This window comes from Chanos chanos, chromosome 3 (assembly GCF_902362185.1).
Source record: "Chanos chanos chromosome 3, fChaCha1.1, whole genome shotgun sequence".
NCBI classification, from domain to species: domain Eukaryota; kingdom Metazoa; phylum Chordata; class Actinopteri; order Gonorynchiformes; family Chanidae; genus Chanos; species Chanos chanos.
This window is the reverse complement of record NC_044497.1, coordinates 21,556,424-21,582,769: the sequence shown is the minus strand read 5'-3', so window position 1 is coordinate 21,582,769 and position 26,346 is coordinate 21,556,424. Positions and strand designations below refer to the sequence as shown.

Sequence of the window (26,346 nt, the reverse complement as noted above, 5' to 3'; positions counted from 1 at the left end):
CTAATAATGACCACTGTAGCCCTGTAACAGTTACACTTGTTTACTATACCATTAAAATTGTTTGACTGTCTTTGGCTCCTCTTGAGGATGCCAAATGAAAAGAGCCTATCAGATCTGCACTAAAAGGCATGACTGTCCTCTGATGTTTGGCTGGTATGATGTTCAAACTACAGAAATAGAGACTGTATAACTGTAAAGACATGATTGGCTGACCTAAAGAGCTGTGTAGACTCCATGTCCTCTGTAGCCACTTGTTTTGAAACGATACTAACTCTCAAAGGCAATTCGCAACCTCAAAATAAATATTATATATGGCTATACCGTGTGTGTGTGTGTGTGTGTGTTTATGTATATCTATGACTACTTCCATACTCTGTTTGACTATATTATATATGACCACTGGGTGATTTGAGGGGGATGAGGGGGGATGCCATCCCCCCTTGTTAGCAAAATGACTAAAATGAATCCGCCTTATTAACCTGCCACCCCCCCTTCCCCTAGTAGTAGAGACAGTGCAGGGGCAGAGGGTCACTGACTCACTGATCCTTTCTGACTGAGGTTTGTGCAGGTTAGAATCTATGGCCCCAACCAAAATGCATCCCCCTTGTTAACCTGCTATCCATTGGGCCATCCCCCGAATCACCTACTGTATATGACTATGTTATGACCATATAATATATGACTTTATTATATTATATATATTATATGACCTATATTATGTGTGACCATATTATACATGATCATATTATAAATTAGTATATTAATTACAACCATATCATATATGACCATATTATATATGAAATCGTAATGCATATGCCCATTGAGAACTAGTATGCTCTACCCATCAGCATTTGATATCTACTTGCAGATAGTGTTATGGATTTAAAATAAATTAAGATTAACATTACATGAAAGAGTACCTGATCAGTCCGCATTGTCATGAGGTTCCTCTCACGTACAGCATGTCCATATTCTTATTTTGACAGATGGACTCAGAGGTAGACAAAAACCAAGTGCAGAGTTGTGATGGCAGTACCGGTAAGTAAGACTCACTAAACTTTATTATCCTCATTCACACACCAGCCAGTCTGCAGCCTATTCAGCCTGAGCGTCAATTCAACAGCTGTACATCACAACTGTCAATTTTAATATGAATCTTATTCAGCTGGAGAGTGGTCTACCATCGAGGCTGTGCATTATTCAGAGGGGAATGTCTTCATTACAGACTGATATTGGTTCAAACGAGTTAAGGAGTGGGTTTGTGATATTGGTTCAAATGAGTTAAGGGGTGGGTCTGAATGGAGCAGCTGACAAAAGCAGACAGCAGACATCATTACTCAAGGACTGAAAAGCCATGTATGTCTACTCATGTACATCCCAGTCATTCATTACCTTAGTGAAATTGATAGTGGGTTTATGGGGTCTCCTCGGCTAGACGCAGGTGAACTGGTGAATGAGATTTCTCTTCCCCACCTCCAGTCCTCAGGGACCTTTCCCAAGCTGTGTCTGAAAATCACATGGTCAAAGCTGTGTCTGAAAATCACATGGTCAAAGCTGTGATCTTTATGCACTGTTGTTCTAAACCCAGTGAGACCCAGTGTATTGCCATCACAAACAAACAACAATCCTTAACAATGAATAGCTGACCATCTGAATGTTCACCTTATTAGTGAACTGTACAGCCATGGTGTTTGTGTCAAAGCAAACATGCAGTGTGAGAGGAATCATTTTGCTGCTTAAATATGACTTTCTGACAACAAGAATCTGATTCCTCTCCAACTAAAGAGATCACTGAAATTCCTGTCTGTGACTTTTATTGTGAAGTAGAATAATACAGAGGAGTGGAAAAGAATAATTACTTTGAGAAAGAGTGTATCGAGTAGACAAGGATCAGTCCTGCTGTATTTCAGGGATGAAGAGAGAGAACATGTCCCAAACTTTGGGTAGACCTGATATCTTCTTATTTCTGCACTTAAATTACATTATTAGGCATATATCAAATACTAAGAAATGTGTCCATTCTTAGTGCACCTCATTAAAGAAAAATACATTTTTAATATCATAATTGTAAACAGACCAATGGTGTTCTAATGTCCAGCATTACATTAAATCATAAATTAAAAGTTTGGGCATTTGCTATTTTATCTGTTTCAGTGCAGACTAATATACATGGTAGATTTAAAGATATTTGGGACAGTTATGCAGTTTGGACAGAGAGTCATAGAAATGAGTGGGTCTTTAATTAAAATACCCTGCAAACACACTGATTGGGACTACAGTCATCTCTCCACCCACCTAACACCTTCATTAAGGCAGGTGTCCATGTTCTATTGTGCCTGATGGATGGGAATCAGAGTTACATACCATACAAGCATATCTTAAATAACACTATTACATACAAACAGCATAATAAAACCACATCAATTACCTAAAATGATTATCATTGATGTGTATCATTCCCAGGTTAGCATTTAAAAATAGTCTGCTCTGAACAGTTGCCAACTGTTAAGACTGTTTGACCGACATGACTTCTCCCATATCAAACTTGTAAACTGATATAGCTGGATATATGAACAATCAGGGCAGGAGAACTATTATAAATGAAGTGAGTTTCAGATAATCTTGAATTCTTTGATATCACATGTTTACGATCATCTCAAAATATTGTCATACACTGGAGGGGAAAACAAAGAGTCTGTCATAACACCATTCTCTTCAGTGTGGATGACTGAGAACAGCTGAAAACAGGTGATCTACATGGCTGATGTCTGAAAGTCTATGAAGGCAGGTGATCTACATGGCTGATGACTGAAAGTCTATGAAGGCAGGTGATCTACATGGCTGATGACTGAAAGTCTATGAAAGCAGATTATCTGGTATTTGCTTGTTCCTTCTTATTACAAACATATCATGCAGTCACAGCCATGGTAACACACTGGTAACAGAGCTTTATGTTGTGATTGTGTGTATTCACGGAGTAAGCCATGTATTCACACACAGCGCCTGCTCACAAGGTACTCAACTCAAAATGCAGAAAACAGGCATTTTGGAGACTCTCTGCAGATGCCGAGAGCTGGGACACTTTTTTGTTACTATGACTACACAGGCTGTTTTCCAGCTTTTACTTCTTTACTTACACCAGCAGAATTTTAGAGACTGCATAAAAATGACAGTAGACATAGATTATACCCTTGTATAGACCCTTTATTGTTGGGTTGGACAAATATAAATTCTTGTTTTTGAAATCCTAGATTTTGATTTCTGACTTCATTACACTTTGGGGGCTTTACGTTTTTAAATAGTTTAAGTTTAAGTTTCAAGTTTATTTAGAGCCCAATATCACTGTTTACAGTCTCAAAGGGCTTTACAGGCCATAACAGTCAAAATCAAAACAGGACGGCACCCCCTGACTTAATCCTCATGGTGGACAAAAAAAACTCCCCAAAAACCCAAAAAGGGAAATGGGAAAATAGGAGAAATCTTGAGAAGGACCACAGAGAGAGGAGACCCCTTCTTGGCCAGACAGGTGTGCAATAGGTGCCGACCCAGCGGGTAGCTACAATTGCAAGTTAATTCAGAGCATGAACAAAGGGGATGGCGATGCTGACAGGATGCTGACAGGGGGATGAAAGATGATAACACCAGGATGGATCGGTCCAGAAGGCAGGAGGAGTCAGGATCACTGGTATCTCAGGAGTAGCATGTGTGGCTCGACAGAGAGAGAGAGAGAGAGAGAGAGACATTGTTAGATGTTCATTTCCACGTAATGGTTAAGGGAAAATGTACATCGTGTGCCGAGTGCAGGCAGGGGCTCCAGCAAGACTAGCTATTACAGCATAGCTAAAAGGGAGAGCTAGAATGTAATATGGACATGAGGGCACTCTGGGACACAAGGCGGCCACCCACTCCACCGTCAACAAACCTGAGTGAACATGTTAGAGTGGGGAGGCGACAGCATCCAAACATCCCAGTTCACCAAACATTCTATGCCTGAGAACCCTCCAGATCTGCTCCTTTACCTAGTAAAGAGCTGTTAGCAAAAGGCTTGGCTAAACAGATAAGTTTTCAGTCTTGACTTAAACATAGAGACTGTGTCTGAGTCTCAAACATTAATTGGGAGGCTGTTCCATAACTGTGGGGCCCTATAAGAGAAGGCTCTGCCCCCTGCTGTAGCCGTCACAACTCGAGGTGCCAACAAATGGCCTGCACCTTTTGATCGAAGTAGGCGTGGTGGATCATAAAAGACCAGGAGTTCGCTCAGGTACTGTGGTGCAAGACCATTTAGTGCTCTATAGGTTAATAGTAAGATTTTATAATCAATGCGAGATTTGACTGGGAGCCAGTGCAGTGTGGATAAGATAGGAGTGATGTGGTCATATCTTTTGGTTCTAGTAAGAACTCTGGCTGCTGCATTCTGAACTAACTGCAGCTTATATATACACCTATTAGAACATCCAGACAATAAGGCATTATAATAGTCTAACCTAGAGGTAATGAAAGCATGAACTAGTTTTTCAGCATCTTGAAATGACAATGCATTTCTTATCCTGTTAATATTTCTAAGATGAAAGAAGGCTATCCTGGTAATGTTATCTACATGAGCTTCAAATGAAAGACTGGAGTCAATAATTACACCAAGGTCTTTTACTGCTGCACATGATGAAAAAGAAAGGCCATCTAGAGTTACTATGTGATCAGAAAGCTTACTCCTAGCTGCACATGGTCCTTGTACAAGTACTTCTGTCTTTTCAGAGTTAAGTGAGAGGAAGTTAGTAAGCATCCAGTGCCTAATATCCTTTACACATTCCTCAATTTTGTTAAGCTGGTGTCTCTCGTCTGGCTTCGCTGAGACATACAACTGTGTGTCACAGGCATAGCAGTGGAAGCTAATACAGTGTTTACGAATAATATTACCTAGAGGTAGCATATATAAAGAAAAAAGCAGTGGGCCTAAAACAGAACCTTGCGGAACTCCAAACTTTACCTGAGCATGTGTAGAGAAGTCACCATTTACATCGACAAACTGATAATGATCAGTCAAGTAGGACCTAAGCCATAAGAGGGCCATTCCCTTAACTCCAGCAACATTTTCTAGTCTATCAAGGAGAACAGTATGATCGATGGTGTCAAAGGCTGCACTGAGGTCAAGCAACACAAGCAAGGAGACACAACCCTGATCAGAGGCCAGTAATAGGTCATTTGCAACTTTAACCAGTGCTGGCTCTGTGCTATGATGAGGCCTAAATCCTGACTGATACATTTCATGAATGTTATTCCTATGTAGGTATGAGCATAACTGTTGTGCTACAGCCTTTTCTAGGATCTTGGAGATAAAGGGGAGGTTTGATATTGGCCTATAGTTGGACAAGGAACAGGGGTCGAGGTCAGGTTTTTTAATTAAGGGTTTGATAACTGCTAGTTTAAAGGATTTAGGTACGTAGCCAGGGGAACTGAGGAATCAATTATTTTTAGAAGAGGTTCGATGGCTACTGGTAGTACCTGTTTGAGGAAACGTGTAGGTAAGGGATCTAATACACAAGTTGGTGATTTTGATGAAGAAATTAGTGAGGTTAATTCAGTCGCTTGAAGGGGAGTAAAACAGTCTAATCGCTGACCTGATATAGTTATATTGTTATCTGCAGTGTTAGTTATCAAATTATCTGGTTTTAAATTTATAGTCTGAATTTGGTCATTTCCTCAAAGAGCTTCAAACAAATAATAGGGAGGTTTGTCAGCTCAGACAAGATGGCCGCCTTGTCCATCTCTCACACTGAAAACAGTAAAAAGCTTGATGGGAACTACCCATAAAGAATACCTGAGAACATCCCAGCTATCACTGACTGCTGTTCAGAAAGATCTCTGTCATTAGTTTAGCTGATCAGACAGATTCCCACAGTCTCTCCATCTCTCCTTCCCCTCAATGGCTCCGGTCACTGCACCCTCCTGCAGTCCCCCAGTGGACTAAATGCTTGACTATATTTGAAAAAAAGAAAAAAAAGAAAGGGCAGGCAGGTGAATAGGCAAAGCCAGAGAGGTGCTGTCAGATCTTCAGGTTGATGACTATCATACGGACAGATGGTTAAATCTGTGGATAGTCTAGCAAGTCAGTTGCTCTTCAAATGTGACTGAGGCCCATTATCAGTCCAGATCAGTCACCGGTGCTTAGGTGCCAGCTGGACTGGGATCGCTCAGCCCACAGTATCACTGTATGCACTGTATGGTCAACACAATGCAGTGTAAGACTCCAGCTGGCCCAGGTATGTCAGCATCAAGAGGGTCGACAGAGGTATGAGGGTTCCCTGAGTTACCATGGAGTTATCATCCAATACACTCGACTGATCACAGGAAGATAGGACTGACAGTCCAGTTTAACAGGATCCAGTCACTGGGCTCCTCCCAGCTCTTCTCCTTGCAGCACAGGATCAGCAGTCAAAAAAGGTCTGACTCAAACATATTTACCCATTGACATGACTGAATGTGTACGTTTCTAATGCAGACTTAAAGACAAGAGGTTTCTGTATACTGAACATTTGTTGGAGGGCCAAACCACGGATGGCGAGATCTGTAAGAGAGATAACAAGATAACACGCACCTTGGGAACATGCCAGTGATTAAGACATGGCAGTGATGAAAATGAGAGCTCACTCAAATATTGGGAAGCCAGACCATTTAGTGCTTATAATCAATCATTTTTAATTAATATGATATTTAACAAGGAAACCAGTGTAGAGAGGACAAAAATCTTTTTTTTTTTGTGAGAACTCCTGCAGCTGTGAAAGCCTGTTTTGAAAAACTAAGAGGCATCCAGAGAAAATAATACCCCACTACAGAGGTATGAGCCAATAAAGATCTTGATTAGCTTTTCATTGTCATTAAAGAAGTGTGGTCTCCCAAGGTTTGCAATGTTCCTTAAATAAAAGATGTCTAACTTGTAAATGTTTCTGAGATGAAAGATCAGAGTCAACAATAGAACCTTGGTCTTGACTGCTGTGCTATAGAGAAACTTCAAGATTCAACAAAAAGTCAGTAAGCTTCTTGTTCTAGCCTTAGAACCAAATAGCAAAACTTTTGTTTCATCATTTCAGAGTTCAGTAAGATGAAATTGTAATTTGCAGTCGTTGTCCTGCTGTTATGAATAATACCACCAAGCGCAGACAGCGAGAAAAGCAATGGCCTTAGCATCCAGCCTTGAAGGACGCCACACAACCTGACTGCACAGAGCAGTAGTATTCATTCAGTGGGATCTAAACCAGGAGAGTGCCTGTCCACTTATACCAAAAGGGGTTTCCCATCTTTTTAATAGGATTTCACAAGCTAACTTATCAAACATTGAATGTAAATCTAATAGCACAAACATGGATATATAACCACTGTTAGAGGAGGTATGTCATTGAACACTTCAACACATTCAACAGAAAACTAAAACAATCTCTGTTCCGCCTTGCGATTAAAGGCATTACTGTGATACTTATGAAAATAGTATTTCTCTGCACAATCAAACTTTTCTCTATGGCTCAAAAGAATCTAATCAAGTAATTATCTCAAATATGTCTGTTGTTTGAAAAGTCACTTGGGTCAGGCTTTGGTGTCCTAAAGAGAGATTTAACAGCGGCCACCTTATGAAGCTGAGAAAAAAGGCTCTTTAACTAACTTAAAACTATTTTTAACTAGCTTAAAGGATCAAGCATGTGGGTTTATGATCTGGAGTGGTAATAAAAAAACAAATAATAAATCTGGAATTTCCATTTGGAGTGAAATAATCAAAGTGTTCACTGAACTTCATGGCTAAGAACAGAAGCAGGAAGGTGAGTTTTAATGAGAATTTTGCCACTTCATCACTGATCTTTACAATTTTCCATTTGAAAACATTTATGAACTTTTTACTGCTAAAATGGGTCAAATGTTGGGTGCTCTTGTGCTGTTGTGAGACTATTCTTTATGCTTTATATATAAATCTGGGAATAGGTGTTTGGACTGAGAGTATTCTCATACTTTAAAAATCTTTCTTGCCAAGTGAAATATTTCCAGTTTGATTGTAGTTTAGTGTCTTTTGAGCACTATTCTTACAGATTGGTCAGTCTGATTTCTTTCTCAGCACAGGCACATCTGGAGTGTTTTAGTACACAATCCATCGATTATCCAATTACAGATCTCATTTATACACTAGAAATAATCAGGAAACTTGCCAGTGAAGTCTGCAGCAAGGATGAAGTAACAGTGTAGCCAATACAATACTGAGGCCCTCATACAACCACATTATTCAAGTGTATTTCACAGGGAACAACGTACATTATTGTTGAACCACACTTCTTTCTGTGTGTGTATTGATGAATGACAAAATTGGGTATGCTCTTTCTAAATCAAAAATTCTTCAGATATTTGGAAAAAAAATACTTTTGCCACTACAGCATGAGAGAATCATTGTCCAGCAAAAATAAACATAATAGAAGAACTTTCTTCCACGATGTGTAGCCCAACTGTTTTTATTTTTAATTGTTTTTATTTTAGAATATGGTTACCTTTGGGCTTTAGGTTACTTTTATGCTTATGATCCAATTTAATTAATTATTGATTTATTGATCTTGACCTGTCCTTGCAGACTGCACTGACACATGAATTTAGGGAGGAACAGGGCAAGATCAAAAACAATATTATCAATATTATTTTATCAATTAAGTTTACATATATTTATTTATTTCTACACTTATGTGTTATATTACTTAATTAAATTACATAATTTAATTATTTATACTTTTTACTATGGGAAAAATAAACATAATATCTTATTTCAGATTCAAGCCTTGTCCTTAAACTTGTCCATGAAAACAACATAAAAACATCATTTATTGCATCATCAGTATTTTACGTTATTGTACGGTATGTACGGTTATACGATATTATATTTACCAATAAAGCAAGGAGCCAAACAAGGGGAGAACGAATTCTGAGCACAAAGCACTGAAGACTTGACTACTGAAAAGCTGCTTGTGTCTGACCGTTTGGCGAAGTTAATTCTATGATCACATAGCAAATAACAGTGTAAAGATGACTACACAGATGTAAGTTAAAAAAAAATCAGGGGAAATTTGTTTATACTACATTGCCTTTACAGGTAGTGTAAAGAGCAATAAGCTTCTTTTTATGTAAATTAATGGGTCTTAGCATGTCCTGAGTGCTCCGGAAACCTCTCGTTTTATTTAAAATACGGCACACACACACACACACACACACACACACACACATACATATGCACAAACACACGCACATACACACACATGCGCACACGCACAAACACGCACATGCTCACACACACACAGACACACACACACATGCACGCACAAACACGCGCACACACACACACACACACGCACATAAACACACACACACACACACACACACACACACAGACATATTTACACGCACAAACACACACACACACACACACACACACACACACACACAGAAATGTGCTTTTAGAAAAACATGCTGCTGATTCATCAAATCACCAGGCAGTTCTCACAATATCACATGTGTCATGAAAAACATGAGTTTCTTCTGTTCTTAAACAAATGATCTCTGAGAAACATTTCAGCATTAGGTTACTAAGATGACCTAACAATGCACAGCCCTAACAAGTCTCCGTATAGCCCAAACAAGTCTCTTTCTTGTAATATTGTGATAAAATTACAAGAGAATGTGATCTATGACCACACTACAATGACTGGGGCAGTGTCCTCACAGTGTTGTTGGTATGTATTATATTTCTCAGCCACTGTCCGCGTAGTAAAGGCCAGTGTTCCTAGTGGTTTGAGACTGATGAGAGAAGTGTGACGTGGACTGCTGTGGTGGACAGGTGCAGCATGGGGCTGGGGCCAGGTGGAAATGTAAACATGTGTATTTACCTTACTCTCCTCTCCCTGTGTTTGCAGTTCCAGCTGACTGCGTCACACAGACTCCCAGGTAAGCCCAGGGTTCACAACCTCTTCACCACCAAGAGTCAGCGATTACTTTTCTGTTTTTTCTTTCTTTGTGATTGTTTTATAGAGAGCATAAAAATGTGGCACAGATACAAAAACAGAGCAGTGAGTTAGTACACCAGTTATGGCCAAGCTTTATTTCAGTGCCCTGATTAGCACTTTGAGCTGCCTGTGTGAGGGGAGAATTGGTTTAATTTATGTCGATGTGTGAGCACACCTGTAAAATCCTGACATGTAAAAACAGTGACATAGAGCTAAACAGACAGCCATATCTCTTCATGATACAGCTTTAATCTGCCTTTTCACTTAGAAGATAAACACTATCTTCCATAATTCTTCTAAAGTTGAAATTTAAATTGTAATCTGCTCTTACAGTGTTAATGAAATATCTTATTTGTTTGTTTGTGAGAAAGTGGAACTCAGCATGAATATGTGAAAAAGCTTTAAACAAAGCTGTGCCATGTGATTCATAGTTACGGCCACACTTTAAGAGGATACTGCAGACACTGCTTTTGATGAAATTCCAATGATGCTTGAAAACAAATTACAATATAATTAATCTGTTATTGAAACCTGTTGATTTCTGACCATGTGTCATAGAGCAGTGTAATGAAATTTTCAAAAAAAAACAACAAAAAAACACACACACACACACACACACACACACACAAAAAAAAACCTAAACCTAACCTAAAAGCAGTATATCAGAGGATAGTTTTCCAGAAACCTTGTGTTGATACTGGCTTTTATTCTCCTGTAGCTGCCATGGGAGAACCCTGAGGCACAGGCTCTTCGTTTTTAGGGTAACTGAGGAGAAATCATTTTAGGGTGACTGAGGTGCAAGAGAATGAGGTGCACATGTAGGCTAGACTGTGTCATCCAAATAATCTAATAAGACAGAGAAACTGTCTTGGCTGTCTCCCCAACAGCATACATATTTTTGTGGCAAAGAAGAGGGGTGCACAAGAAGGGCCCCAAGGGGCTCCCGTCAACAAGAGGAAGTCTCTGCTGATGAAGCCACGCCACTACAGCCCGAAGCCCAGCCCTGCAGAAGCCTGTGTGGATGACTGTGACGACCTGGCACCCACTCAGGACAAAGACGCGCCCAGGAACATTGACACTCCAGCAGGTAGACAGATGTCCCGTTGTTTTGTCTGTTTTGATGAACAATTGACGCTGAATTTTAAACTACCATCTGTTGCATTCATATTTTTCCTACCTCCTCCCCTTCTAACTCCCCCTCCACCCCTTTCCATTAATTTTCATTGTGATTGTGTGTGTGTGTGTGTGTGTGTGTGTGTGTGTGTGTGTGTGTGTGTGTGTGGAGAGCAGAACACTACAAAGCCATGTCCAGTATCCACTGTTTGTCACATTCAACCTTAACTGACTGAAGGGTTTGACAGCCAACAAATTTCTTTAAATTTACCACCACCCTTCCTCTGTCTTCTCGGGATCTCGACTTGATATTTGTAGTTATAAATGTTTAATCTGCCGACTGCTGTAGTCCATTTCTCTGTTAAGGAGAGGCATGGCATCTTTGACAGGTACACTACATGTTGTGAAAGGAGACTTTGCTTTTTGTTAAAGTGCTGGTAGCTTGACTGTACTGCTTAGAAAGAAGTGGGTTTTTCTTATGAACGTGTTGATGCTTGAATAATTATGGAAATAAAAGAACTGAGAATAGAAGGCAGTAAATTATATTGTGTCTTAGTAACAAACATGAAGGATCATACACACTACCAACAAAACATTTTTGGGAGCAGGAACATATAAACATGACGGACTTGATATTACATTTAAAGTGCTGTCCCTTCTAGTAACAAAACATTGTGATTTCCTAATGAATCGAATTATGAACACGTTGGCAACAATGCCCGTGGTTTACGTGCACATTTCCACTCCCCTATAATCTGCACTTATTTGGTATATTTTTAACAATGTAACCAAGCAACAAACGTAATTGTCCCTTTCGAAAGCTTTTGTTAGTCCATCAAACAGAGTCCAAATATACATAATTAGGCATAATGTCTATGCCTCATTATTGGACACATGTGGGTAGTTAAATGGACAACAGAACAGCTCAATAAATTGAGCAACATCAGTGGAAATGGAATTGATTTGTATCCCTGGGTTCAGATTACAGTAGATTTATCAGAACCCCTTTTGCTCTGCTTGAACATCCGTGTTATTTGGTAAGCTTTATTTGTTTCGTTTTCCTGCTTTCACCCAGCCCGTGTTTACATGTATGTTTTTAGAATTGTTCTCCTCAGAGATGCTCAGTGTGTGTCATGACTGGGTTTACAGAGGGTTTGTGAGCAGGGCTGAATTGTTTGTTACTGTGGAAAGGGAGGGAAATGGGTCTGGGGTTGTGGAGAAGATCTGCATTTCAGAAGTGAAAAGGAGGGAGGGAAGGGGGTGTAAGCTTTCCATTTGGTGGTGTGGTTGTGTGTGTGACTCCAGCCAAGCCTGGGCTGTGCAGCCCCACTCCGGTAATGGCTATTCTGGAGTACAAACTGTTCACCTGTTCCAACAAGCAAACCACTGTAGTGTTCCAAGCTTTTTTCCGTTCCTTTTTCACTGTTCTTTTTTTTAATTTTTTGGTTAGGGTTATGCTTCCATCTGGATGGCAAAGAAATGGTCCTCATTGCCTGCTAATTGTAACTTTGCATAACTGTGTAACTTGCATCCCTTCGGGCAGGAGTCTATTTTCACACCGTTGTTAAGATAGAAATGATTTGGCTATTATAAAGATGCTTCTGTGGATTAAGGTGTGATATCATCTGGAAAAAATCAGCATTATTTGGTTCGTATAGATTCGGTGCAAATGTACTCAATCACAAAAATGGAATGAAAAAATTAGAAATAATAAATATCCAAATGTTTAATTCTGTTCACCACAAAATGACTCGACGGAGCATGGCTAAATACCAATTAAATATGCCACTCTACCCACACCAAGTATAGAAAGGATGCTTTATATTCAGTTGTGTGTGTATATATATATATATATATATATATATATATATATATATATATATATACACACATACACACACACATACATATATATATATTTGTGTTTGTATATATTTGTGCTTGTTTCACACACACGCACACACACACACACACACACACACACACACATATATATATATATATATATATATATATATATATATATAAAGTTTAGAAATTGTAACATGCTTTACTTGTAATTTTTGGAATTTTGTAGATATTCATTAAACAGTGAGATACCCAGTCTGTACGTTCTGTGAGTTTCGGCTGTTTCCGAAGTGTCTGACACTGTAAATGCCCGTTGCCTGAAAAGAACCCCTCTAAACTATTGGAATAGATTGAACCCAACGTGATGCGATATCCACTGAAGCAGTCGGCCCTATTCTTCTAAGTTAACCTGAGTTAGATTTGGCTTTGTGATGTCAGAGGCTCAGTCTGCCTACTTATGATGTATTGGGACAAAAATGTCATGTGTCTAAAAAGCTTTAACCATCAGTAAGGTTCAGTGCTGTATCAGATCAAAAGAGATTTCTGAATCAATCCCCACAGATAGCTTTCTATGGCATGTCATTGATCCTGACTTTAAATAATCGCTGTGTTTTAGTTTAAAGGCGACTTATGTGGATAATGGTTTCTATATGTCTGGTTCGACAAAACTGAATCATTTGTTCCCTAGAATAAATACCCCAGTACTCACTGATGTCCTAATGTACAGCTGCAGATGTGTACCAGTAGGTTTGGCCAAGAATTAAAAGATAAACCCAAGTAGTCATTCATGGCTTAAGTCTAACAAAACTAATTGTTTATAATAATTGTTTATAAGTCTTTTAAATAGAATAATGCAGGAAAAAGGACTTTTTGTTTTCATCAGCTACAGATAAATGTTACTTCATTTGTCACTGAGGTAAGACATTTGTTTAAAGCTAGATACACAAAAAAAAAAAAGAAAGAAAGAAAAATTGAATTTAACCAAAACAGGATATTCCAGCACAAGAGTGATGGTTCCATTCCAGCAAAATAAATCAAAACTATATTTTAGAATCTTTTTTTTTTTTTTTTAACAATTGGCAATATTTGTGTGTAGTAGTATTAGAGACCATAGAAAACAGATTGTGGAGTGAACATGCTTTCTTTTAACATTTGATATGTCGAAGATTTTCTTGTTTATGCTGTTCTCTGAAAACATTTTACACTTTCTTTGTTCATGTCTACAAATAAAAAATAAGGTCAGTGGGATGAATTCTTAACAAATAACAAGAAGTCAATATCAATGTATGATGAATCTCCACATGTTCCTTTGTTCCTCACTTGATTTATGCGTAATGAACAGTTTGAAACTCATGTTCAATGTCATATGCAGTGTTTCCTCAGTAATCCAAATCTGTGTCTACTGGTTGAATCTGATTCAGGAATTCTAAGAGGCCAAAAATCAATCTTAGACTCATGTACTCTGTAATCAGATTGAAAATAAATACTGTTTACTTAAGGATTTGAGGAAAATGGGCCTTAAACTGATGCTATTGTTTAAACCCTCTGCTGTCTGAATGATCCTCTAGCTAAATCTTTTCACTGTGCATAAAAGGGTACAAAATAATGATTTTGTCAGCATTTAATTTACTCACTGACTCATTGGAATGTTACTGAAAATTAAAATTTAATAAGGATTAAAAATGGAAATGAATGGCTATACATTATAACAGTAATGGTTTCAACTGTAAAATGTGTATATTAAACAATATATTCAGTAATATATCATACTTAATGATGACCATAAAGGAGTGCTTGATTAATAATAACTGTCTAATGATTCCTCTGTGCTTCTGATTATTAGATGAGAACGATCTCCTTCTCAACAATGTTCATCAGCAACTGGTGGAAAGCTCTCAGAGTTCATTACAGTGGTCAGATAACCGGAGTGAGGCTTCCCCTCAGCCCGAGACTCTGGTCTCTGACCCACAAGACGAGGCAGGAGCAGAGTCAGAGCTGCACAACCACAATGAAAGCAAGGACAGGGTTGGTTCAGCCTACTGCCTGTCACAACACAAAGACCCTGACAGAGACAGTGAAGAGGACGAGTGGGCTGGTCCGCCGTCCCTAGTGAAAATCAATGGTGCCCACCGCAGCCTCCGCCAAGCACCAGACGACACACCCCCACAGGAAAACCTGCTGGGGCAGCACCTCCGGGAGGAGGTGCACTCCGGCTTCAGGAGCACGGGTAGCATGGGGCTCCTAATGGAGGAGTTTGTGTGCACAAGGGAGCCCAGTGACAGTGAGGAGGACCTCCAGGGGACAGGGCTGGAGAGAGGCTGGGGGTGGAGTCCGGGGCCCAGGCCGCTGGAGCTGGACAGGGCCCGTCTGAATCTGAGCCTCCTGGAGCAGGCAGTGACACTGTGCTCTGAGCAGAGACAGATCATAGCGTATAAGGACATGGACCATTTCCTCCTCCAGCAGATTAATCATGGGAGAAAACATCAGAGAATGCTAGACATGGACCCTCACACTCCTTACCACATCAGCAAAGGTAACTCACATGGGCACAGCACACAAGACACTGCAGGGACTGAGATCTGAACACTTATGAACACTTCACACACACACACACACATACACACACACACATGTTTCTGGACGACAATGTTTCTGTACGACAGTATGGAGGCTTTTAGAGAGAGAGAAAGAAGAAAACCTAACCCTGGGGGTTAGACCAAAATCCTCTTATGCACTAAAAACATTTTGGCAACAAGTGAAGTAGTAAATAACCAGTATATTAAAAAAGTATTAATAAAAAAAATCTTCTGATGGCATCCCAGCCGCTTACAATATTGGATTTTGATAGGAATCATCTGGACATTTAACCATGTCCATAAGTCATAAATCCAGCCAAAGTACCTTCAGTGTTTTACGCTGATTCTTCAGATGACTGCGTGTAAGTGATGAATAATCCATGGTGTAATCTTTCTGTGGATAAGCATTAAGAAATGTGTCCCCTGTGTGAAACCACTGCCTTAACTAATGTAACAGATTAATGTCTCTATTCTGGGCAAAAAAGTGTCTGACCTAACATGCTTCAGAGCTTACAGCAGGCAGGGAATGAAAGTGTGCAGTTACGTATTCATTTGGCAGCGGAAAGCTTTTAAGAGGACAGCTTAAATCTGTATCTCACTGTTACAGAATCTTCCCACTGCAGCTCACAATTTCACATTTCTAAACTGAAATCTGAATGTGTGTGTGTGTGTGTGTGTGTGTGTGTGCGTGTGTGCGCGTGCACATATGTGTGTGTGTGTGTGTATGTATGTGTGTATGCGTGCGTGTGGTTTTCATCACCACAGACACACCCCGAATAGAAAAAAAGGATGTGAAGTGTCCGACCCCAGGCTGTGACGGGACAGGACATGTTACAGGTCTCTACCCTCATCACAGGAGTCTGTCTGGATGTCCTCACAAAATTCGTGTCCCCCCTGAGAGTGAGTGCATTCTGGGTTTATTTCAGTGTTGCGTCCATCATCTTTGTCCTGGGCTTGGACACTGGACATTTCACTCAACCCATGCCAAGTGTAATGAATAAAGACACACACACAGACAGACTAGAACACACATAGACAGACTACAACACCACTTTTGATCATTTCTTACTCCTGATAAGTATTTTCTGTTTTTCCTCACAATATTATTCTGAAGTAAAAACATTTAAGGCACGCCATCAGTAATATGTATCTTTGCTGCAATTGATTTCAGTCCAACAAATACCTTCTCTTTGTTTCACAATACTCCTCTATTTACTGTGAAAGTGTTACAGACAGAAAGAGGAATTCTTTTATACTTTTTTAATTACTACAATTAAAAGTCCACTTACTGATTTGCTCTGGAGTCCTTATTGACTGCATGCTTCTAAAATAACTTTAACTAGTTTGCTTTTTGTCATTTTAAAATAACATTCCAAACATTCACCATTAAACATCAACAACAACAAAACAGAAGTCAGAGAAAATGTAATTAACTTTTCTGACTTGAAAGCATGTACTCCTCGACCAGAGGCAGCATTTGCCAATCAAAGGCTTAGAGGAGGCAGAATGCTGAAAACAAACACATGGACACTTCCTCTCCACTAATTGGACAGTACATGAAGAATGAATAGTTACTAAGAATATTGAAGAAAACTTTACCAAAGTGTGTGAGCTATTAAAATGGTAATTTTTTTTTGTAGTCATGACATTTTCATGCAGTTAAATGTAAAATTAAATAAAAAACTATTTCCCACATAAACCCTTATATAAGAGGCTTATATAACCAAGAAAATTCAAATAAGAATTGGCTTGCATCCAAGAACATACGTTTACTGTTTATTTCCATGTTCAAAGTATAAATGCGGTATTTGTATGGGATGATTTACTCTCATGTATAATCTGTTTTATTAAATAACTATTTAAATTTTCCCAGTTTTAATCTGTTTTATTAAACAAGCAGTTAACTAATCAGGTCTAGTCAAGTTTATTAAGTAATGCCAAATAAAATACTAAACCACAGCTTTGTGAGGAACCAGAAATAAAAGTATTTAAATTATATCGCTTCAGATTATTATACTTGTCTAACTGTACAATAGAAATTTTTTTGGATTTTTTTTTAATTACTGTACTATATATAAGCCAATCAGTTTAAAAGATATGGGCTAATCTCCCATGATGAAATGAACAATTCAGGCAGAATTCAGGAAGATTCACATGAGTTAACCAGTTTCAAGTTTGAACTTTGAATTTATAAACAGTACGGACTGATTTTGCCATTGCCTGTACCTATTATTGCACATGTTAAACTCATATGTTGGCAAATGTCACCACAGTTTTTTGTTTCCTTGGGACTGAATTCTGTATTTTTAATTTCACTTCTCTGATGTTTTAACCTGATGTCTTTCCTGATGTTTTAACCTGATTTTTACCCTGATGTTTCCCCCCAATATTTTATGATCATTTTGCAAAGGAACAGTCCTCTGGTTTCAGACTTGATTACATAGGACATCCTTGTTTAGTAGTCACTCTACTTATTGGTTTATTTCTTGATAACTTAGTGGATTGAATGTGTTTGATTGGCTACATTATGTGCTGACCTTTGGTTTGTTTTGATCTGCAGTCCTTGCCATGCATGAAAACGTCCTGAAGTGCCCGACCCCGGGCTGCACAGGACGGGGCCACGTCAACAGCAACCGTAGCACACACAGGAGGTGCAGTCCTTCTCATGGTTCATTTACACATGGGCCTTTCTTTTATGTAAATGTAACAATGACACTGTGCAATTTCTATGACAATCAGACATTCACATTTTCTTGCACTGGTTCCCAGTCTCTCAGGCTGCCCAATCGCCGCTGCAGAGAAAATCTCCAGACCTCAGGAGGACCTGTCCAAATGTCGACAGGCTGATCGACTGGCAAGGTAGTTCACATCTGGCACCTCACACTTGTCTCCTCCAGACACAGTAATCGTCTCTAATCTTTTATATCTCTTAGACACACTTAACACTAGTCTGGAGACATCCTTTGGGTTAATTTTTTCTCAAAATGTTTCCTTTCATTGATGGCAGGTGGATGGTAACTGCGACACAAAACAGCAAATACCAAACTGGAATTTAAAAAGGCAAACACACAGAAAACACAGAGCTAAAATGAAAAACCCAAGAACAAAGTAGAGAAGAAAAATAGAAAAAAGAGTTGGGATAGCACAGAACAACATGAAAACAAATTACAAAGTGATCATTAAGCCACAGCATGGCGGCGTTAAGTAACTACAGGACAACATTAAAAGGAACAGAACCAGGGTTTACGTTAGCCAGCTTTCAGCCGGTGTCATGTGTAGTTGTCCAGTAAATATCAACGACCAAAATGTCTGGTGGGAAATGTACCAAATAAATAAATAAATGAATAAATTCATTAGATAGTTTAATATTGTGTGACACATAAATTCTGTTGCCAAGACAACTTAAATATGAACTTATATTATGCAAAAGTTTGGTTTTGTCTCCGCTGTTACGACAATGAGAGATTCACTGAGTGTTTGGCCATGTGGCTAAGCATTGCGTGAGATCAAAGGCCTATAGTGCGCCACGCTCACTCCATAGCAACAGCCCTGTGCTTTTGCTCAAATCCGCATGTTAGCACAACTCCGAAATGTCAAAGCAGACAACCCTTGCACAGTTTTTTAAAAAATCAGGTGATGGTGCAAGTACTGCAGCCAAGTCCAGCAAGATAAGTGGGAATACGACACATGCGATTTTGGACTCTGAACCGACCAGCCTATTATTTTATTTTAGACCTAATTGCTTCTTCATTTAGCCTGCTTTCAATTTATTTAATTTGACTGGCTTGGAATGCTAAGAGACATACATTTACTGTAGGCTAATGTCTTTATTTAATGAACAATACCAAGACTATTTTTTTTCTTTTATTGTTGCAGCCCATATGTTCAGTTTGCAAAGTTTGCGAAGAGCAGCAAAGAGTTCATTCGCACCGACTACTTTTCATAAAGTACATTGTTTGGATCATAGCATTTGTGTTTTGTGTTTTATTGCTGTTTAAATGTAGACTTTTATATGGCTACTTAAAACATATGTCCAGTAGTTGTTTTATATGGCCTGAATTCTGGAACATTAGAGGCCATACTGGCCGTTAGTAAAAAATATATTGTAAACTATGAACAGAACATTTCAGGACACACTGCATTTTGGCAGCTCCCCCAGTAGACATGTTCAAGCCTCAGCTCATCAAGTGTGTCCTCCCTGTTTAATGAAAATGTTTCAATATACCTGCCGCAGACTTCTCTTCATCATTGCAGTTTCACCACACTCCCTCATTGCTGAAGCACCTCCACTGCGAGTGTTTTCCAAATTGCAGCCATCTGTAAATGTTTTGTTTCTGTTAATGCTGTGTTGTTTGTGCTTAATACAGAGAATGAGAGTAACGAATATCAGAGGTCCTCATTCAGGCTGAGTGACTTGTTGTGCAAAAGCAGCTCTCCTCTTGCTAGCATCATCAAACTGAATATTATGCTCCTAAATGGCACTTTAAATGTGATGCGTTGCACCAGAAATTAAATTCTACTAAATTTTAACAAAACTATCCGTGTAGCGGTGCATCTTTTTTCCCCACTGCTGCATTATTGTCTATCTGTGTTAACAGGAGAAAACACCGTTCTGGGGGGCTGCAGGCAATTATGAGTGTTGGAAAGAATGCTGTAGAACCATAGAGCCATTCATAGAGACAGTCTACCACTGCGTTCTCATTAGTGTTATAATACTGGAATGAGAAGCCGTCTGCACAGTAAACCCAGACAAACCATGCTGAGGGTGTAAAAAAAAAAAGAATTGATCATTTTTTTGAAAATTCATTTGACTCACAGAAGTACATACATTAACTGTGACACATCAACATATTGCATCATAATTTTTTTTCGTGTATCTTAATTGTCTATGTTTTTTTGCTTCTGTGCCTATTGTTTTCTGCCTGTGTCATTCGCAGTGTTGTGTTTTCTCCTTGCTTGTCTTGTCTTTTCTTTTTGTGTTTTGTTACTTATTGATTCATTGGTCAGTGACAGGCCACTGAGGAGATCTCTGCCCTCTCTGCCGACACCTGCTGCTAAAAACAGCATTACAGAAGGATTTCAGTGTCTTTTCTTCCACCCTTCTTTTCCTCTTCCCTTCCTTCCAACATAGACCTCTAGGGCCAATTAAGAAGTTTGATTTGAGTCAGTACCACTACAGGTTTGTCCACCCCACCACTGCTCTGCAGGCCAACATCACCAGGGACATGGACAAATACAGCAGAGTCTACTTTGACTACGCCAGCTTTGACGCACAGGTCTTTGGCAAGAACCCCCAAATGGAGGCTGACGAGAATCATCAGATTTCTCACTTCTCGGACAGTGAGTTTCTGAAATTCCAAAATGTTCATTTTTCCATTTAGTCTTAGTTTGAAAACTGGTCTGTGTGTCAGTACAGCATGATAACCTGGGGAGGATTTTCTTTGTGTGGGATGCAAATGTATATTTATTTGGATGGGTTGCTTTGTGAGGTGTATATGTGTACATTTGTGAATGAGGCTGTGAATGAGTAAATGAAGCAAACACACAGCCTGCATTTTTTTAAAAGGCTATAGTGCTGATGTCTGTACCTAAATGTAACATGTGACCACCTGCATGTTTCCAACCCTCACTTTCTCCCAAGGCCCCAGTGGTCGAATCTCTGTGACTGGAGGCCACAGCCCTGGTCACCACAAAGCTGAGGCCCTGCAGCCCAGCTCAGCCTCCACTGCTATCCTGAACCTCTCCACCCGCTACCGCGGCAACCTGGAGGCCTTTTCCACTCGGCCCCTGGCAGCATCCACAAAGGTAATCAAATTAGACCACTTGGAGAAGGTATTTACTGTGGTCATTCTGAAGCAACTGTGATTTGTGTATGAAAAAGGGGAAACATCAAAAGACACTTTTTGGCACTGAGAACTGTGTCTCTGGTGGCAGGAATACAAGCGATTTTTCCTCCCATAAAGCTTTAATGTACACAAAGGAAAATTTGTGTAATCACATCAAAAAGACTGGGACAGAAATACAATCACGCCTTCTTTCTCAATTACAATTACAGGGCTTTTTGTAAACCATGTGGTCATGCATTTGATTTATATGTATGTGGTAATGTAGGGGAAAGGGCTGGAGGAGAGTGTGCCTATCTTGTTCACAGATGGCAGAAGATATTTTGCTTAGTGAGATATTATCTAGGATAAGCTTGTTCAGATCAGCCCACACTGTCTGTTTCAATCAGACGGGCCATCAAAGTTATTCAGTGGATTAGACCAATCAGCCATCAGATTCATTAACTGCCATCTTAAATTCAGATACAAAATATAAATCTCACAGGCACTGCACGGCTACAGAAGTCTGGTAACTTCTTTGTTGAGTTTCAACAACCACAGTCAAAAAAATGAAATTTGAATTGAAATGAATAAACACATAAATAAATAGATAATGTACATTTTTAAATATTTGTGTATTTTTAAGCATTCAGATAAGACAAGAGGCATTATAAAATACATACACTTGTTGAAGCATGGTGTGAAATTCTTTGTGAGTTTAAGCGCCCCTTGCGGAGCAGGCCTGTTTGAATTTCAGTGATGAGTGGGTAGAGACCAGGTACAGTACAAACTGTGAGCATGAATTAAACAGCGTCTGCTGATCTCTCATCTGTGAATGTCTGTGCTGAAATGTCTTTATGCATTTTAATCATGAAATATCTGTAAACTATCAGATCTCTCTGGGATGGTTCGGTCATTTGCCTTGTGCTGCTTTAAGGAGGTTCCTGAAAACAAACAAACAACCAAAAATAAAAAAAGATTATATACAGATGGTTTAAAGAAAATTTTCATATATAATTTTAATATATCTATTTTTATATAACTTTTATATAAATATGTGTGTGTGTGTGTGTGTGTGTGTGTATACACACACACACACACACACACACACACACACACACACACATATATATATATATACACATACATATATATAAAGCATAACTTTTACTTAAATTTTTGGGGCGGTAATTGATGAGTTACTTCTAATACCATAAATATCACGGTCAGTGTGTCAGTACAAACTGAATGATGCATCTGTCTATGAGAAAACTTGAGTCATTAAGCTATGTGCCAGCATTAAGCATTTTAATTTTTGTTTTAGTGGCTGACCTAAAACCACAAACTGCAGCTGCTGTCTTGGTGATGTGTCCTAGAAAACAGATGACACAGTTGTCTTTGCTGAAAACTGTGTATCAGCTGTCTGCTCAGAGAATTACACACAGTTTGTCGTGTGTATCGTTACTACCACACAACACAGGATAACTCTAGACATACTTTAAGGGTTTATTCCAGTTTTGTACTTGTCAAATTCAATTGTTTAAATCCTCTGTTTCTGGTGCTCTCATGCCAAATCATTTTGGAAGGTGAGCGTTCGCTCAGAGTGCAGGGGATCTACCAGTGCCACGCCCATTTCCTAGGCTCCGCCGTATGCACAGTCATCTATATACCAATTATCAAAGTCCACAAACTACTGAAAGTGTCATTCAAAACAAAGACTCATTTTCTCATTGGCTTATGACTTTTTTTTTTTTTTTAGGATATAGCTATTGAGGTGGATGAAAATGGCACGCTTGACTTGAGCATGAAGAAGAAGAAGGAGAAGATGGGAGAATCTCCCATGATCCCAGTAGGCGACGCTCCGTTTATTCCTGAGTCTTCCCTCTCAAAGTCTGCTGCTCTTCACATCTCCCCTGCATTCTACCATGCCCTGTGTGAGCAGGACAAGGCCTGGGACCTCCCACTCAACTTCAGCAAAGCATTAATCCAGCAAGATAAAGAGGTAAATTGACACAGAGGTTACGCACACACGGCTGAACCTTACTGTATAAAACCCCTCAGCGATCCCTCTTTTGAATGATCTGTAAGTTCAGATACAATTCAACTTACTTCAGCTATCCGTCTTTTGAACGAGCTATAAGTCCAGATGCAGTTTTGAATGAGCTATAAGCCCAGATGCAGTTTTGAATGAGCTGTAAGCCCAGATGCAGTTTTGAATGAGCTGTAAGTCCAGATGCTGCTCTGAATGAGCTGTAAGTCTAGATGCAGTTCAAATGACCACAGCTATCCCAAATGGAGGGAAAGGCTTTTTATAAAACAGCTGATATCTGTGTGAGGATAGGTCTATGGTTCTGGATTCAAACTACTTTCAAAGTATTTGCCAAATTTCCAAATACTTTTGATTACCGGCAAGGTAACTTCACTATTTAGTGATATACTTTATTTCATATAATGAAAGCCTAAATGTAGTCTGATTCCCTCAATATTCAAGTCCTTTCACTAAAGATATCACATGTATCTAATCTTGACTGGACATACTGTAATAATTCTTAAGAAGCTTTGTGTCATGTATAATAAATGTTATGGAGGAGGTACATGAAGTTGATGTACATGAATCAAAAGATAAATGTCAATTAAAAGCTGATAATTCTGATCTTCTTTCAACTGATGTGTGGACTTTTGAGTGCAAAAGACCCAAAAGTCCACACATCTGGTATGAGAAAAACTGTGGCTCCAGCAAAAAAGGAATCCAAAGGTTTAACATCCTAACTGCCCATTGTAAAAATACTGGGAAGGATTAAAGAATAGTTTAATGGATATGTGATTTACTAAGTGTACTTAAGCAAAATTATCATGCAGGCTTGCAGTTCCATTTTGTAGTTCAAGTATTAAAGACGGCCCTGTCTCTGCCACAGGGGCCCGGTGATTTTCCTCTTTTCAGGAATATGTCCACATCTGTATCTGCTCTTCTCTAGCAGGATCAGCTGGACAAGATGCCTGTGGAGGACAAGGCCTGTCCTGGAGATTCCAGTATGACCAGTCCCAAGACCAAGATGCTATCCAGAGACACCAAGAAGGAGCTGATGAGGTATAGTGCACCAGTGCATTGTTCACAGAAAACAACAGTAAAGATTCTGCATTCAGAAAAAGAAAAAAAAATCATGTCATGTTCTACATAACAGCAAACAAAACATCACATTAAGCTATATTTTAAATGTTTTAGTAGATGATTACAGTGGTTAAGTAGACTCTTAGCGTTGTTTTCACATGTTAGATTTGTAATGTTTTTAAAAATGACAAGGCAGTGATATCACGCCTCTCCTTCGTAAATATTTGTGGTTATGTACCTATAATCTATATCCTTCTCTGCATAAATATATATGGTTATAATACTTTAATCAACATGTAAATCTGAAATCTATATCAGTCCCTGCATATGGATTTAAATCTGTAATCCACATGTAAATTTGTAATCTATCTTGTTCCCTGTATACAGATATCTATCCATAATCCATATCCTTACCTGCACAAACTTATATGGTTAAAAATCTGTATATGATTCAATATATAAAACTGTAATCCATTTCTTTATCAGTATATGATTTTAAATCTGTAATCTGTATCCTTCCCTCTAGTTGTCCGACTCCAGGCTGTGATGGCAGTGGTCACGTTACAGGAAATTATGCCTCACACAGAAGGTAATTTGAATATCACCTTGTGAACATTACATATGTTTATATCTCACCTCTGACAGTCACACACAGAGTCATTTCTGTAATCTATTCAGTCCTCTATAGTCTATTGCACAAACCAACATATACAGCAATTATTCAATTGCTTTTTAAGGCAAGTTTCACAAACTGTTGAATTTTCATTGTAAAAAGAGGTCAAATCTGATTTCCCTATTTATTTCAGTGTATCTGGATGTCCACTGGCAGACAAAACCCTGAAGTCTTTAATGGCAGCCAATTCTCAGGAACTTAAGTAGGCATGGTTTTTTTTGTTTTGTTTTTTTTTTCTCCAATTGTATAATTACTGTTTGCATTGAAACATATACAGTGATTGCCACTGATTAGTTTACATGTTGTAAAATAACATGTAAAATAATCAGTCCCACTGTCACAGTCTCACTACCACAGTCCCACTGTCACAGTCTCACTACCACAGTCCCACTGTCACAGTCTCACTACCACAGTCTCACTGCCACAGTCTCACTACCACAGTCCCACTGTCACAGTCTCACTATCACAGTCCCACTGTCACAGTCTCACAGTCACAGTCTCACTGCCACAGTCTCACTACCACAGTCCCACTGTCACAGTCTCACTATCACAGTCCCACTGTCACAGTCTCACAGTCACAGTCTCACTACCACAGTCCCACTGTCACAGTCTCACTATCACAGTCCCACTGTCACAGTCTCACAGTCACAGTCTCACTGCCACAGTCTCACTACCACAGTCCCACTGTCACAGTCTCACTATCACAGTCCCACTGTCACAGTCTCACTGCCACAGTCTCACTACCACAGTCCCACTGTCACAGTCCCACTGTCACAGTCTCACTATCACAGTCCCACTGTCACAGTCTCACAGTCACAGTCTCACTGCCACAGTCTCACTATCACAGTCCCACTGCCACAGTCTCACAGTCACCGTCTCACTACCACAGTCCCACTGTCACAGTCTCACAGTCACAGTCTCACTGCCATAGTCTCACTATCACATTCCCACTGTCACAGTCTCACAGTCACCGTCTCACTGCCACAGTCCCACTGTCACAGTCTCACTACCACAGTCTCACTACCACAGTCCCACTATCACAGTCTCACTGCCACAGTCTCACTACCACAGTCTCACTGCCACAGTCTCACTACCACAGTCCCACTACCACAGTCCCACTGTCACAGTCTCACTACCACAGTCTCACTACCACAGTCCCACTATCACAGTCTCACTACCACAGTCT

At 39.4% G+C, this 26,346-nt stretch overlaps 1 protein-coding gene across 1 annotated transcript in view; it reads left to right on the top strand.

Annotated features, from left to right (window-relative positions):
• st18 (ST18 C2H2C-type zinc finger transcription factor) overlaps positions 1-26,346 on the top strand; it is an 81,926-nt gene that overhangs the window by 39,907 nt on the left and 15,673 nt on the right. Inside the window, exons 2-13 of the mRNA XM_030767654.1 lie at positions 9,930-9,960; positions 10,907-11,106; positions 14,824-15,513; positions 16,322-16,456; positions 18,117-18,207; positions 18,326-18,415; positions 20,688-20,896; positions 21,198-21,361; positions 23,138-23,380; positions 24,354-24,466; positions 25,014-25,076; positions 25,294-25,362. Of these exons, the coding sequence (XP_030623514.1) occupies positions 9,930-9,960; positions 10,907-11,106; positions 14,824-15,513; positions 16,322-16,456; positions 18,117-18,207; positions 18,326-18,415; positions 20,688-20,896; positions 21,198-21,361; positions 23,138-23,380; positions 24,354-24,466; positions 25,014-25,076; positions 25,294-25,362 (2,098 nt within the window). The remainder of the gene's footprint in view (positions 1-9,929; positions 9,961-10,906; positions 11,107-14,823; positions 15,514-16,321; positions 16,457-18,116; positions 18,208-18,325; positions 18,416-20,687; positions 20,897-21,197; positions 21,362-23,137; positions 23,381-24,353; positions 24,467-25,013; positions 25,077-25,293; positions 25,363-26,346) is intronic.